This window comes from Episyrphus balteatus, chromosome 4 (assembly GCF_945859705.1).
Source record: "Episyrphus balteatus chromosome 4, idEpiBalt1.1, whole genome shotgun sequence".
Lineage (NCBI taxonomy): Eukaryota > Metazoa > Arthropoda > Insecta > Diptera > Syrphidae > Episyrphus > Episyrphus balteatus.
In genome coordinates, this window is record NC_079137.1 from 32,780,519 (window position 1) to 32,794,179 (window position 13,661).

Sequence of the window (13,661 nt, forward strand, 5' to 3'; positions counted from 1 at the left end):
AAATGAAAACAAAATGTATAGGTGTCGCAGCTATGCGCAGCAACTTAAAATGCAAAAGGAAAGCTAATATATCAAGCTTTAAAATAAATATTGATTCTCAATGGAATAATGCGGAAATTATAAATTATAAATTATATTAAATTATATCCACTTAATGTAAAAATTTACCCAAAAAAACACGATTTTTGAACTTCAAAGCATTGAACATCATATGAAATGAGATTTTACTTAAATTATGCTCCTATATTATATTTAATAAAAATCACACAAAATTTTCAATAACAAATTAAAAAACACTTAAAAAACCATAGTAACCAAAGCACCTTTAAACATCAATTTTACCTCAAAAAATCACAAATTCTAACTTTAAGATCAGTTATTTTTTGTTTGCATTATCTACACCCAAAAATTACAAAAGCAGTTTCACAAGTACTTTTTAAATAATATTTTCTGATCTATAAGGGTTTCAAGAGAAATACTTTTTCCTATATAGGGTAGAGTTGCTAGTAGCCGGCCCCTTAAGAATTCTGTCTCATAAAATAAAGCACAGAAACGTCGAATATCAACATTTTACGAATAATTCTTGAAATAAAATGTACTTTATTTAATAATTTTTCGGTATGGTTAAAAAATAGTTAATAATAGTTCCCAAAAATATTTTATTTAAGTTTTTGTATAAAAAAGTCCGATTCTCCTAAATCCGGCCTTTGTTTCCTATTTTCGGCCATCTAGTGTCCCATTTCCGGCCACTGACTTTATAAGGTCAAGCTTAAATAAATTGAATGTTTTTTATTTAAATTTTTGTGTTTTAAGAATTTAGAAACAATTTTGATTGTTAATAAGTTATAACATCAAATGATTTAAAAATGTATTTATTTTTCCCCATTTTTTAAACTTTTATTAATAAAAGGGGCCCGAATACAGGAAACTCTTGAATTTCAAAGCTTTTTTTTGTGTTCTATCTCCGGCCCCCCTTAAAATTACCAAAATTCACATCTTTTTCCCATTTAAAACCTATTTTATTTGAAGAATAATATATATTTAATAAGAAAAACAACATTTCAAAGCATTAGCTCTTAGGTTTTGGCAGTAAAATTTAAAAAAAACCATACCCGATTGGATCACTTTACAAAAAACTTTGGAATAGATTAGATTAGGTTAGATTTTATTAAATTTCAAAATTGAGTGTTACATATTTTAGTTTTACAAATCTTAAATGACATGGAATAAGCCGTCTGCCAGATTGACAAATTTAGAGAATATCATAAATAACTATTTATAGGTGCATGTGCATATAAAGTTAATAAGTTTTAAGTTACAAATTTATTTATTTATATATATATATATTTTTTTTTTTTAATATTAAAATTCTTCTCTTAAAATTTGGGTTCTATAGCGGAGTGCCGATTTGACGTATTTAAAGAGAGTATCCCAGTCGCTTCCATTTAAAAAAACTAGAACTTCTTCGACGGTATATATAGCTTTACCAAGGTATAGTTTTCTTATTTCTATAAGCATTGGGCAAACTCCTACAAAGTGAAATATATCCTCTCTGGTGTTCATGTTACATAGGCTGCATTCGATTGGTAGGTCTGGGCGATGGGGTATGTAGTTTATTTGTAGTAGCTCTCCACGTGTTTGGAAAAGTGTAGATATTTTTTCAACTGCCACATTTTCATTGAAGTAACTATTTGTACAAAGATTGTATTCTAGCCTGGAGTAATAGGATCTATACACAGAGGCCCGCGCTTCTTCAATAAATGATTCACGCAAATTTTCATCGAGAACTTGGACTATATCGTATAACTCTGCTTTCATCTCTTCAATGCATGGAGGTCCTAGATGTAGCGGACATTTTGTTCTGCTCGCTAGCTCGATCCACTTTTCAAAAAAGGAAGTTTTCTTATCCATGGCTAGATTCGCTACTATTTTGGGTAGACGGGTATCCTTCATTTGGAATAAATCCTACGAAATCACTAGTTATAAGGATTTTTCTGAAAGGTGGCCGGGTACTGGAGAGGGCCGGAATTAGGCAACTCTACCCTACCTACCATTTGAATTTTCTTCCTTAATTTTTTGCCTTTTCTTGCCATTGATTTACCTTTGAGATGCATATTCTTGTTTGTTGTTTGTTATTCATTAAAATACCAATTGCGATTTTATTGCCTTAATAGAAATAGTTAAAACAAATTCACTGGAAAACAAAACTGAATGAAACTGAGCAATTTGCTATTATGGGTTCGCCATATATTTATTTTCGATTACCTGTCTAGAAAGGTGAGGATTAGCAATAAAAATGAGTTTAGAGATTAAGAAAAGAAATTATTATGAGAATGGTACCTAGTTGAAGTTTAAATGTCAACAATTGCAACCAAATCGTCTAATTTTCTTGTATTTTAGCAAAAACAACTTAAAACAGGACTAATAAATAAAAAGTTATGAAAGAAAGAATTTATGACATTAGAGAAATGTGACCACTATCCGTCTGTACATTTTTAATTTTCCGAAGCATTTCATTTATTATATCAGTGTTGACCGTTGGTCGACCATTAATATGTATCTTAAATGTTTGTTTTGATGTAGCTGAATATTCTTTTTAATTTTTACAGGCCCACGTTGGGCGCCAGTAATAATCTTATCAGACAATCTCTATGGTTTCTTGTTTAATAAAGGTGAAGAAATATGGATTAATGTACATAATATGTACTACATATGGACCAATTTATGTGTCGGAATTATCAATTGCGCCAGCGTTGGGCGCCAATTTACACAAAAAATTAAACAATTAAGATAAGTGGTCAACGGAAAGATTAATGAATGCGATTTTTTCTATTCGCAATAGTTTTGTTTGTATGTCCCTTTTTTTTAGACAGCAACAACTAGCAATCATAAGAAAACCAATACAATATTGTCACTAATTTATTTTCAAAATGCGAGTGGTTTTTTGAACATTTATTTTTTATAGAACTAGATTTTAGTATACAATTAACTCATGACTTCTTTCAAACCCTTTCTACCCATCTCTATAACATTTTAACGCAATCCCAAAATAACCTTCAGTTTTTTCATCATACTTTTTACTCTGGCAACTCTAAATTTCCTTCGCCAACCCAAGAAAGGAGACAACAACTACCTACAAAAAAACGAACTCCTTTTCCCTTCGATTTTGCAGAGAACTCCATCAAAGTGTGTGGGGAGAGCACATAAAATCCCCCAAGAAATGAAAGAAAAAAAAAACTAACCTCTGATTTCAAAATGAAATTCCGCAACTGTACTCCTTCTCCGGTGTTATTTTTTTTTTATTGTTTATTTACTATTTGATTGTTCTTGTTATTCAACAAAAACAACAAAAATCGGCTATAGTAATTCTTTACGGCTTTCAGAGCTGACTCTGACTGATGGGTGAACACAAACACACGCGCAATATTTTCGTCGTGTCGTTACCACACGAACACCAACACCAATTTGAGAATCACCCGAAAAAAAAGAGTAGGTAGGTAATCCCAAATCACGAAAAGAACACTTTAAAGAATTTCAATTTATTGATGCGGCACAATTTTCGGGTGAAAATTTTCACAAAAATCTGTAGCAGATTCTTATTTTTTGCACTTTTTTCCCTCTTATTTTTTATCTTTTGAGAAAACAGTGGCGCTTTAGGTAGCCTTTCTCGTCGTCAGACACAAAACACGCAAAACTTTCTTTCGCCAGCCACGTTCTGGGAAATTAACAATAATTTTTTTGCGCTGCGCTATTATACACCTGCAACAGCAGCAGTTTCTGATTAGAATTTTTAAATCGTCGCTAGAATATTGCAATTAATCAAACAGATCGAACCGCCTTTGGATTATTTTGCATTCACCGACAAAGCGAGTTTTGAGAAGAATGAAAACGATAATTTACAACCAGACAAGAGCAAAAACCCAAAAGAAAAGAATAAAATGAAATTTATTTCTGGAGACTCATATAGAAGCGAAGCGCACAACACACCAAACACACCTTTCGCCGTCGAATGGAAGAGAACGAATGACGGAATCACAGAAGTCGCAATCTCGGAATTGCTATGAATATAAATGACAGCCAGCAGCATAAAGTTAGGGAGCGAATTCAATGAACTAGAATGATGGCATCCCTGTTCTGAGTCGTTGTCGTGTCGATAAGGTATTCTCTTAACTTTTTTGTCCCTTTGGTGCAATTTCGGAGACACAAAATGACAAGTTAGTTTAGTATTTTATATCACTTATCTCGTATACGTTACATGAGTGGGTGGTTAAATTTTTCCATGCAATTCTGGACTTCGCTCGAAAAATTGATTATTTCTCGTGACAAGAAAAGAGAGAATATATTTTCAATCAAAGTTAAAATATTCTCTTAAATACACAAAATAAATATGTATAGGAATGAGTAATTGCATGATGAACAATAGATTCATCTCGCTTTGATTATTGTATTTTTTTTTATTGTTATCAATTAATATGACAGCAGGTGAAAAAAGGTAGAGTCTGTTCATCTCTTTCGTACTCGAGAACATTATGAATGAATAACTGGTTTCAAATTTGTAGTTATTTAAGAGCAAATCATGCGCATTATTTTACATAATATTTTTAAGGGTGTAGTTGTTTCGAATATCGTTTACGAGATTTAAGTTGAGAGTTGTCATCCAAAAGAAATTAAAATTATTAAATTTTTGTTTTCAAATTCATTTATTGCAGATAAGTTTAGGAAGTTTCTTCGATTTTATATTGAGTTCGATGGTATTTCATTTAGAAGTTGATATGAAGGGCTAACAGCTTAATTGAAATAAGTTACAAAAGTAAATACGCTATTACTGAATCCTTTCGGGAATTTTTTTCTTGAACAAATGAATATTTGAAACAAAACGCTTTTTGACCAAACTAATGGCAGATCTTAATAGAGTTCAAGCTTGCGCAAATCACAAATCTAGCAAACAAATCACTCATCTAGCGGAATTTAATTAAAAAAATCACTTGCAAGAATCTATGGAAAAGTCGGTTTTATGTGAAGCTAATACCTTGAGCTAAGTAAGTGTGATTACATTTTTGGGTGGATATAATGCAAACAAAAAATAACTGATCTTAAAGTTGGAAATTGTGATTTTTTGAGGTAAAATTAAGGTTTAAAGGTGCTTTGGTTACTATGGTTTTTAAGTGTTTTTTAATATGCTATTGACAAATTTGTATGATTTTTATTAAATATAATATAGGATATTATCATATGATGTTCAATACTCGTGTTTTTTGTGTTAATGGCGACATGGCGACAAGGCGACATGGCGGCAAGGCGACAAGGCGACATGGCGACAAGCAACATGGCGACAAGGCGACATTTTTTAATTTTCACACTCATCTAGATAATCAAATTTCCTAAATTTGAATCAAATGGTGCACGCCGTTTTCTAGATATAAATAATCATATACAAAAGTGGGCGTGGCAGGGGGCGTGAAAATTTCGTCAAATTTTTTAGAATTTCTCTGTATTACATCTACAACAATTTTTCTTTGCCAAATCAATTCCTTTTTATAAAATTGATTTTTGTCCACCATCTCCATACAATCGCCGCACTGTGCGACATGGCGACAAGGCGACAAGGCAACATGGCGACATGGCGACATGGCGACAAGGCGACATGGCAACATTAGTTTTTAAAACACTCCTTCAGCTATTGAATAAAATTTCCATACTTGAAATTGAGAATGATTGAGGAAACATTTTACAACACATGAGCTTTAAATAACTACTACCCCTATCATCTGGCCGTGCATGAAGTTCCTGAGAGTTGTTCCTTGAATTTCCCTATTTTTTTCTGTTTAATCGATTTGCAGAAAAAAAAACTCAAACCACTATCATAGCATATTATTCGTAGTGACCCAGTTAAATAAATGAACAGGGATCGCTAAGGGATACGACAAGGATACGATGCCGATGTAAGGAATTCCTTTAGCGTTGATTCAGTTGGAAAGTTTTCAACCTGTTGGAAGGAAGTAATAAAACAGGTACGCGTTTGCCATTTCACTTCAGTAAATGTCTACATGTATGTATATTGTGTTTTGTGTATCCCTTTGTGAAAATTCCAACTTTATCCTTGTATTTTTTTTTTTTCTTTTGCCTAAATAACTCAATTTCTATTAGTTCACAAAGAACTGTCTGAAATTATTTTCAGAACTGACATTTCAGTTCAGTGATTGTGATACATACCTTTGGGAATGCTATAAAAAGATTTATCAAAAATATGGATAAGCCTGCAAAGGTAATCGAATGTGTTAGGTACTCTTCAAAAAAATATTAAATTAAAAAATTTTGCTTCTTTTAAGACGGAAAAAAGAACAAAAAGCTATGTGGATGAAGTGTATCGTCTTCTTCAGGAGCAACCAGGTGTAAAAGATGTTATCGTACTTAATCAGTTGGCGAATCCGATCCGAACCACAATGGAACACCAGCGTGCTGTAGAATATAGTGGTCTATATGAAATGCTTTATCAAAAAGTTCGATATATGTTACTACAAATTGATCCTGAAGACGAACTTTTGGGATTGCGTGTGCGGACAAAATCGGATGAAACTATTGTGGCAGAAGATGGGAAAATCACAGTTATGGTTGTGCAAAATGCCATAGATATGATTCAGCCAAGAATAGAAAAAATAGATGATAGGCATTTGTGATTTTTTTTTTTATGGAGACGCATCGAAGAACCAATAGAAATGTTATAATTTAAAATGTTACTCTTATCTTTAATCTCTTCTATTATCTGCGAATGGTAATAAATAGTACTCGCAGTGTCTTAAAACTAAAAAATCAAAAGTTCGGTGCTGAAATTACCCAAAATTATGAAAGGAAAAAAGTGGTTTCAGATAAAATTGTTGTCATTTTCGTCTTTTGCAGATCACAAGGTGTCGATTAAAAATCTCTATGGCTTTCCAGCATAATTGAGCAGTCGTTTCATTAAATAATTATATAGAGAAGTGACGCCGATATTTTTTAGCGCCACATCCTACAGTGCCGTTCGAAAAAAAATGTTTGTTTCGATTTTTTTCAAATTTTGTCAAATGTGCATATTATTTTAATGAGAATTTATTCTATTATCCGATTTAAATCGTTGTATGATTCAATAACTTTGAATTTTTTTAAACATGGTCAGCGACTATTGTTTACGCTTTACGGGAGCAAAAAGTGATTATACCGAAAAATGAGTTGTTTATTTACCTGCCTCCCTGAGCCTTTTTTTCTGCTAGCAGCCTCGGTCTCAGGATACTTTTACAACAAATTTGCAAAAAAAAAACTAAATAGGCCATTTTACTATGTTCAACAAATCCCTATAAAGCGTACTACGTCCCTAGGGAAGCATTTTAAAAAAGTTGGTTGTAGTCACTCATTGTTATCTCTCGTAATTGAATTCATCGATTTTTATATGGAAGCATTTAAGTAGCCGTAATATTAAGTTTTCGAAAGCCCAATTTTTTGGATTTTCGTGAAAAATTTCAATTTTTAAAAAATAAGAATGGCATAACAATCTTTTTTTTTTATGTGTGAAAATTTTGGAAATGGGAGAGTTTAGAAGTTCTAAATAAGAACCAAAATAGTTCAGCAAAACCAAATAAAAATATGTATATATGGACATTAGGGTGGACCAAAAAAATCATTTTTTCATTATTTTAATTTGCTCTATCGATAACTTGTTTTCTCGACACAAAATAATGCTACCCTAAGTTTTTCAGAATTTTTCGATGATGTTTGGGGGTTGCGCGCACCCCTTTTATAAAAAAAATAAGCTCTTTTAGTTTTTATTTTTTTTATAGCTTAAATAATTTTTTAATCGAAAAGCTGTTTTAGTAAAAAGTATTGAGTTTCAATAGATCTACTTACATCAATTTTTCTTTTTTTTTTTTTTTTTTTAATATTTTTGACTAATTACCTGGCGTTAGAAGTCGAAATTACTGATAAATGCTGGGAAAAAAGCCTTAAAATTATGTTTTACTGTTTTTTATAACGGTTAAAATTATTTTTATCGTATTCCTCATCAAATTTACTATAAAAACAGTGCTTTTATATTGCTCAATTCTTCTTAAATTGATAAAAGAAAAATAATTTTTAAAAAAGATCGTACCAAAACAAGTGAAGGAAAAATGGGGGAGGGTACTATATCTTGGACGCCGAGATTTGATAACGGTATTTTGTAGAGGAGTTGAATACGATCATTTTTTACTGTGGGAGGGGTGGTCTATCTGGCTCCGTTTAGGCGGGAATGGCAATTTTCTAAAAAATGACTTTAAATAATAAAAAAAATATGAAAAAAGAATTTTTTTTATTTTTCAATTTTCTCAAAAACTAGGAAGCATTCAAACATGTGGACTTCAGTATTTGATAAGGAATCAATTGTGACACTTTATTTTATCAGCCATTTTTTGTATTGTAATCCACAATCTTGACAAAAATAGTATTTAATGTGTTTTTTTTTAAACTTTTTTTTCACAATTTTTTACTTTTAAATCGATAATTTCAAAAACAATTGATTGAAATTACTACACTTTAAAATTAGAATAAAGTGTACAGTTCTAGCTTTTGAAAAAAGTATCATTCATAACTGTAAGTGTTGCCATTGTTTTTTCATATTTTTTTTATTTTTAAAGTCATTTTTTTAGAAAATTGCCATTCCCGCCTAAACGGAGCCAGATAGACCACCCCTCCCACAGTAAAAAATGATCGTATTCAACTCCTCTACAAAATACCGTTATCAAATCTCGGCGCCCAAGATATAGTACCCTCCCCCATTTTTCCTTCACTTGTTTTGGTACGATCTTTTTTAAAAATTATTTTTCTTTTATCAATTTAAGAAGAATTGAGCAATATAAAAGCACTGTTTTTATAGTAAATTTGATGAAGAATACGATAAAAATAATTTTAACCGTTATAAAAAACAGTAAAACATAGTTTTAAGGCTTTTTTCCCAGCATTTATCAGTAATTTCGACTTCTAACGCCAGGTAATTAGTCAAAAATATTTTTTTTTGAAAAAAGAAAAATTGATGTAAGTAGATCTATTGAAACTCAATACTTTTTACTAAAACAGCTTTTCGATTAAAAAATTATTTAAGATATAAAAAAAATAAAAACTAAAAGAGCTTATTTTTTTTATAAAAGGGGTGCGCGCAACCCCTAAACATCATCGAAAAATTCTGAAAAAAATAGGGTAGCATTATTTTGTGTCGAGAACACAAGTTATAGGTAGAGCAAATCAAAATAATGAAAAATAATTTTTTTTTGGTCCACCCTAATGTACATATGTAGTTCATTTAATTTGATTATACTAACTGGATTTTTGAAGAAAAATTAAAATAGATTTATTTCCTTTTTTGTATGACAGATAAAACCATAGTGCCAATAATTTTACTGCCGTACCGTCATTTTAAATATTTTTTCATTAATATTTTCACCAAAGTAGTTTAAACTGTCTACAATTAACTCCGCTTTAATTTACCCCGGCATGAAATTTTATACAAAAAAACCAAAACGCACACGTTTTTTCAACAAGTAAACAGATTTTTTTTTTTAGAATGGTCGTATAAGTTCTCGTTCCATTCAGCCGTATAAAAAACTTTGAAATAATGTCTCATTTCGCCAGATTAGATACATGAACATAAAATGTTTAGCTTGATCTACCGTTTTCTCTTCCTCCAGGGCAATTCCATTATCGCGGGTGCAACGTTTATACCTACTCATTCGAAGTTTATTTATGTATTTATGTACATGAAACAAATGTTTCTGTTAAATTTGGCCTCATTTTTACTTGTTTTTATTTAAAACGGTTATTTTACTTGTCATTATTACAAAAAAAAGTAACAAATAATGAAATTTAGAAATTTTGCCGAAGATTGTCTATAGCGGAATGGCCCTCCACTCTTTTACATGCTGTTCAAAAAAAAAATTCAATAATCAAATACAAAAAAGAGCACGTATACGCCACAGTGTATGTGGACAATGTGCAAATAATCGTAATTACAACTTTGGCCTAGGTGCCAGCACACCGAAATCGATATTAAATAACACTTGGACTTATTAAATGAACAAAATCTTCCTCTCATCTGTAACCAGGGGCCAAATCGTCGCATCCGTTGACGAAACCTCAAGTTTACGAAAGACATTTACGTAATACATAAAACGAGAAAACAGAACGTAATTTTTGGTAGAACCTACAACTGCATAGGCTAAAATATAATTGGGTGACAAATTTGACTTCGCCGACCCCTTGAAATCATGTATCATATGTGTATATAATACCATAGCCTATTTTTGCTAATTTTGAAAATCTCCATTTCGCGATTTGACCTTGAAATCGCGACAAGCGGACATGAGATTTTTCTAGACTTTTGAGATATGTTATAGAATGGCAAAAGGAAGATATTGAGGAAAAAAAAATTCTACTAACATTCATTCCGAGATTTACCCCTTTTTTCTCTTTATTTGACTGTATTATATTTTTTTGGCTAATCACGTCGTTTTAATTTTAAAATCTAATTTTTTTTGCATATAATTCTAATTTGAGGAATTATTTTTTTCTTAAATCAATGGGGGTTGGTGCTGGTGCTTTGAACTCTTTTGGTGAAATATTATTTGTTAATATATGCCCTAATGTATGTTTTCGTGATTTCAAACAGGTTGATTATTTTTAAAATAAGATATACTTATATTTTCTTTACTTTTTGAACCCGTTAACAATTTAGTTCGAAAGCTTCAAACCAAACGAATGACATTCCGTTCAGTTGAATACGAAGTCGTTTGCTGTACGTATGTCATCATGCCAAATGAACAGATTTCGTTCACGAGTTACTCGTTAACAGGGTTCGGACTTTACTTCGATCGAAGTAGATTTATGTACTTCGATTTTGGGAAAAAAATAAAATCTACTTCCCTACTTCTCTTTTTCAGAATCTACTTCTATTTCTTGATTAAGAATATTTTTCAAATAATAAATTTAGAGAAAGGGATTCAACTTCAATTTTAAATCTGGTCGAGGCATTGAGAAATAAAGCTCAACTGAAATCTCAAAAGATGAATGGAGGTCAATTATTCTTCGAATTCAAGATAAAAATAAAGTTTATCAAAGTAATATTGACTGATTTTGAAGAATTCCTGATCAAAAATTTGTAAGATTATGCTGAATTGACCGTTTTACACTAATGCACCGTTACAACCACAAGATGCGTAAAGTTTTTTGGAAAAGATCATAATAAAAAAAAGTAAAGAAAAATAATTTTGTAGAAAAATAATTTTCTTAGAATACATTTTTGTAAATAAATGTTTTGAAAGCTTAATTTTGAGATCTACTTCCGAAATTTTGGATCTACTTAATTTTTTTTTTCAAATTTGCTTCGAAATTTTGAAACTGAAGTCCGAACCCTGCTCGTTAACGTATTTGACGATTTGACCCCAGTTTTAATAAATAAATCGAAAACCAAAGAGAATAAAAATTTTAATTTCTTTTCAGCTTCCTAAATTCCACAGTACACATAATAAGGTAATATATTCCGAAAAATGTCAAAATTTGTTTGTCAAAAAATGGGCACCAATCTGTCAGGCCGGCCTTTAATTTTTACATGTCAATAGCAGTAAACAGGAAATTTGTTTTTGTTTTAATTTATAAAACATCATTTGAAAAAATTTATACATAAATTGAAAAATAACAAATTTTCTGCGTGTTTCGTCTCGGAAAATGGTAAATAAATGTTAAAAAATTAGTTGTGTGTGTGGTTTTTCGGTTTTTGTGCGTTTTTCGTCGGTAATTTAAAAAATTAAGAATTACGGTAATTGACATCTGTAGCCAAATTGTCATGTTTTGACAATTTGGCGAACAATGTCAGTTCGGAATATATTACCTTTTTATGTGTAGGTACTGTGCCTAAATTCTGTGTTTTCAAAATATTACAAAAACAAAGAATAAACCAATACAAATAATGTAACACAAAACAAATACAGACAAACAAAATAAAATAAAATTTTTTTCAAGGATTTTTCGGCTATCGAATACACAATCTTGAAAAGCGACCGTGGCGTCAATTCTCATTTATAGCGGATATTTCCCCGGTGTCACTTTTATATACAATTATTCAATGGTCTTATGCTCCTGATAAAATATGATCAGCTGCTATAAGCATAGCGAGATGGTAACAAGGACACAAGGCTACAAGACGACAAAGCGATAGGGCAACTAGGCGACAAGGGTACATACAGGGCAACAAGGTTACAGGGCGACAAGACAACAGGGCGATACTGCGACAAGACGATACTGCATCAGTTCGACAGGGGGGTAATGCGACAGGTTTTAAGGTTTAATTCATATCTCCAAACCAATCTCCAATCATTAAAGACGACACGCTCTAGAAACAACAACTTATGGTAAATGAAATGCCAAAATTTGTAAAGGTAAAAACACCATTTTATTGCAAAACAACTAGTGTAAATTCATCTTCTGGTGCAATTAAAAATTCATATTTTTTTGTTGCGACTCTCAAAAATGTCAGATCGTTCGTGGCATCTAAATCTCGAACAGCACTTCGAGCAGAAAACACAAGAGGTCCAGCAATATGTTTAATGATTCCCTGTGTCATTGACTTTTCTAAGGTACTCTTCATAGCCATGGCATTATGATTGCTTATGACAGCATATCCTTGAGATTGCTCTGCAATTCGATCTGAAGTTGACTCGTTTTTGTGTATTATTTCTTCTAAAGTTGACTGCACAAAAAGAGAGTAGAATAAAACTTTTTCAATGTAAAGAGAAGTATTACCATTTAAAAAGCTTTTATTTTTTCAATAAAGTTGATTTATTTTTACTTATTGACAAACTCAAAACAATTTTAGTGAAATAAAAAACTAAACAGCTGTGATTGCTTATGAAAACAGTAGGTACATTTTTAATAATTATGCCTGTGAAAAATGAGTTTTATTTTTTAATGCATTCCTGCATTTAAATATACAGACTTTCATTTGAAATTTTTGTCACTTTGTTTGTCACTCAAAGTCACTTTTGAAACAGTTACAGCAATAAACTGTTGACTCTGATTATTAGCTGCGTCTGCGTTCCTTTGGAAATATTTATCTACTTTTTAGTACTTAAAACTACTTTGATCTACTTTGCTATACTGAAAAAGTAGTTCAAAGCAGCTTTAAGTACTAAAAAGTAGATAAATATTTCCAAAGGAACGCAGCTATTATAACTGTGACTTTTCTCAGTATGTTTTTTCGACTGCTTTTTGTGTCTCACTTGTCGTGCTTGTCGGACTTGTCGCACCTGTTTTTTTCTTATTTTTTTTTCAAATAAATTCTAAGGTAACCCTTTTTATTATTAAAAAAAAAAAAAGAACCTCAAAATTCACTAAAAAAATTAAAACTTTGGCCTTTATAGAACACGACATTTAGTAAAAAAACAGGCATGGCATTTTGTGGAACGAAATACATGACGGCTGATTTTTTCAAATCTAAAAAAAGGGTATTAGAAAAGCTAAAGTCCTGATTTTCGGGACGCCAACCCCTTGGCGAAGTCCGCCATTTTAAAAAACGCGAATTGGTCTATATCTCCCAAACTATTGGCTTAATCGAATAAAAGCTGAAACACAATCACGCTTTGCCGTCGATTTTGACAACTGCGAAAAGT

The 13,661-nt window shown here is 31.2% G+C and overlaps 3 protein-coding genes across 7 annotated transcripts in view; 1 reads left to right on the forward strand and 2 right to left on the reverse strand.

Moving 5' to 3' along the window:
* LOC129919635 (dystrobrevin beta) overlaps window positions 1-4,153 on the reverse strand; it is a 177,863-nt gene extending 173,710 nt beyond the window's left edge. For 2 of the 5 annotated variants that reach the window (XM_056000584.1, XM_056000586.1), the window contains exon 1: window positions 3,243-4,151. The gene's annotated coding sequence lies outside the window, so the exon portion shown is untranslated. Of the gene's footprint in view, window positions 1-3,242 lie in introns of all 5 variants that reach the window. The other 3 variants (XM_056000587.1, XM_056000588.1, XM_056000583.1) reach the window with 3 other exon arrangements.
* Window positions 4,154-6,112: 1,959 nt separating this feature from the next.
* Window positions 6,113-6,737, forward strand: LOC129919154 (dynein light chain roadblock-type 2-like). Its single transcript, XM_056000001.1, has 2 exons — window positions 6,113-6,265; window positions 6,330-6,737. The coding sequence occupies exons 1-2, from the start codon at window positions 6,248-6,250 to the stop codon at window positions 6,675-6,677; spliced, it is 366 nt and encodes a 121-aa protein (XP_055855976.1). The 5' UTR covers window positions 6,113-6,247; the 3' UTR covers window positions 6,678-6,737.
* Window positions 6,738-12,422: 5,685 nt separating this feature from the next.
* On the reverse strand, window positions 12,423-12,929 carry LOC129920206 (dynein light chain roadblock-type 2-like). Its single transcript, XM_056001453.1, has 2 exons — window positions 12,796-12,929; window positions 12,423-12,742 (listed from the first exon to the last, which is right to left on the reverse strand). The coding sequence occupies exons 1-2, from the start codon at window positions 12,796-12,798 to the stop codon at window positions 12,446-12,448; spliced, it is 300 nt and encodes a 99-aa protein (XP_055857428.1). The 5' UTR covers window positions 12,799-12,929; the 3' UTR covers window positions 12,423-12,445.
* Between the last annotated feature and the right edge of the window lie 732 nt (window positions 12,930-13,661).